The sequence below is a fragment of the Podarcis pityusensis genome (genome assembly GCF_964106645.2).
Source record: "Podarcis pityusensis genome assembly, chromosome: 4".
Lineage (NCBI taxonomy): Eukaryota > Metazoa > Chordata > Lepidosauria > Squamata > Lacertidae > Podarcis > Podarcis pityusensis.
Genome location: NC_138027.1, coordinates 3425286 through 3427917, shown reverse-complemented (window position 1 = coordinate 3427917; position 2632 = coordinate 3425286). Strand labels below are relative to the sequence as shown.

The following is a 2632-nucleotide window of genomic DNA, read 5'->3' as shown; positions in this document are numbered from 1 at the left end:
TGACAACGCTGGAAATGTGCTTAGATGGAGATATGTCATGTTCAGAGTGGTTTCCAATTGTTGACTTCTGTTAATAAAAGGAGCCTCTGCACAGCTAGTCGGCAGCCTGCTTGGAGCATCCTTGCCAGCTTGCTCCTGCACAGCTCACCTGCATCCAACCTCACGCCATCCTCCGTTCTTCCTACAGGGACCAATAAGTATTTAGAACTACATCTCTCTCTCTCCCCCCCCCCCCCCATTACTAACAACCCTGGAGTACTGTGTCCAGTTCTGGGCACCACAGTTCAAGAAGGACACTGACAAACTGGAACGTGTCCAGAGGAGGGCAACCAAAATGGTCAAAGGCCTGGAAACGATGCCTTATGAGGAACGGCTAAGGGAGCTGGGCATGTTTAGCCTGGAGAAGAGGAGGTTAAGGGGTGATATGATAGCCATGTTCAAATATATAAAAGGATGTCACATAGAGGAGGGAGAAAGGTTGTTTTCTGCTGCTCCAGAGAAGCAGACACAGAGCAATGGATCCAAACTACAAGAAAGAAGATTCCACCTAAACATTAGGAAGAACTTCCTGACAGTAAGAGCTGTTTGACAGTGGAATTTGCTGCCAAGGAGTGTGGTGGAGTCTCCTTCTTTGGAGGTCTTTAAGCAGAGGCTTGACAACCATATGTCAGGAGTGCTCTGATGGTGTTTCCTGCTTGGCAGGGGGTTGGACTCGATGGCCCTTGTGGTCTCTTCCAACTCTAGGATTCTATGATTCTATGATTCTATTATTCTAACCCAAAAGTGTGGTAGCAAGGGATTACATCATACCATACCCAGAGCAAACAAACAAACAAACAAACAAACAAACAAACAAACAAACAGTAAGAGAAAGAAATGATGACACACACACACAAATATAAATCTAGACACCCATATTTCCCAAACTGGTATGGATGGTGAATGTTGAGCATCAAAGTTTGAAGCATAGAGAATAAAATCCCACCAGCTGACATAAAAATGTTCTGGATCCCCCACCCCCTGGGAAACATGCAATTTATGTGTGATTTTTTCCACAATGGCCAAAATCCGTATGTTCTTACATTACAATGACAAATGTAGATTTTTTCAAGGTTTCCCATTAATGGGCTATTGAAATCCTGGCTGCAGCAAAAATCCATGTCAGGAACTCTTCAACAAGCTGTCATGTGTTGTCCATCCACATATTCTGTAATGACAGTTGTGAGGAAGCCTGAACAGGCAAATTAATTATTTTAGATATTTCTTGGTATACTTGAGACAAGAATAATGAAACTTGAACCATACTTCTAATAACTGAGCTACCCAAAGCTTGGAGGCTCCACCTGGCAGGGGCATCTAAATGCAGATAAATCGTAACAAGTTCTAACCTTCTCATCCTTTGGGGGTCTAACACCAGTTGGAGTCAAGTCTCAACCTTGACTCCTTTCGGGTAGAATGGCTTCAGTACTTGCTCCCGAATCTGCTTTGTTTTCATGCCATAGATGATAGGGTTGAGCATGGGGGGCACTAGGACATAGAGGTCAGCCAACAAGATGTGGATGTGGGCAGGGATGTGGTGTCCCCAGCGTTGTGTGTAAAAGGAGAAAAGGGCAGGAGTGTAGAAAATCAGGATGACGCAGATGTGGGAGCCGCAAGTGCCGAAGGATTTCTGTCGGGCCTCCTTAGAGGAGAGCCCCATGACTGCCCTGAGAATGAGCACATAGGAGACAGCAATGAAGATGGTGTCTGAGCCCACCACGAAGGTGGCTGCCGTGATCCCATAGATGTGGTTGGGTGTGATATCTCCACAAGCCAACTTGACCACGGCCATGTGCTCGCAGTAGGAATGGCTGATGACATTGGGCCCATAATATGGTAGACGGCTCACCATGCAAGTCAAAGGGGTCATCAAGCCAATGCCCCTCACGAAGGCTGCACACCCAATCTTGGCAATGACAGAGCTGGTGAGGATGGTGGTGTAGCGTAGAGGGGCGCAGATGGCCACGTAGCGGTCAAAGGCCATCGCGAGCAGCACCCCTGACTCCACAGCTGAGAAACCATGGATGAAGAACATCTGGATGACACAGGCCTTGAAGCCAATGGAGTGGGACCGGAACCAGAAGATGGCCAGGATCTTGGGCACCGTGGAGGAGCACAGCACCAAGTCGAGGGCGGCCAACATGCACAGGAAGTAGTACATAGGCAAGTGGAGGCTGGGCTCCTTCTTGACCACAAAGAGGATGGTCAAGTTGCCCAGCAAGGCTACTAAGTACATGGAGCAGAAGGGGAAGGCCATCCAAAAGTAAGCAGCTTCCAGGCCAGGAATGCCCACGAGGATGAAAATGGAGGGGTTGCTGTTGGAGCGATTGTTGCACGCCATGGCTTCCACCTGGCTCCCGGAACCATTTCATAGCCTGCTGTTAAGGCGAAAAGGAAGTTAGGCAGTGCTACTACGCTTGCTGCTTATGGTTAGGTGAGACCAAGGAGGTTAGGAACATAAAGTAGTGTTTTAACACTTGGTCTTCTGCATCAGCTCTCTTTGACTCTGAGGTAGAAATACTTCAAAACCAATCACCAGTAAGGCCAGTTTCATATCTTCAAGTGTATGGCCTAACCACAAAACTAGGAGCAA

The 2632-nt window shown here is 47.6% G+C and overlaps 1 protein-coding gene across 1 annotated transcript; it reads right to left on the bottom strand.

The window, feature by feature from the left end:
• Positions 1-1423: 1423 nt before the first annotated feature.
• LOC308476347 (olfactory receptor 52P1-like) lies at positions 1424-2275 on the bottom strand (the record flags this gene model as incomplete). Its single annotated transcript, XM_081003889.1, has 1 exon — positions 1424-2275. The coding sequence occupies one exon, from the start codon at positions 2273-2275 to the stop codon at positions 1424-1426; it is 852 nt and encodes a 283-aa protein (XP_080860015.1).
• Positions 2276-2632: the final 357 nt, after the last annotated feature.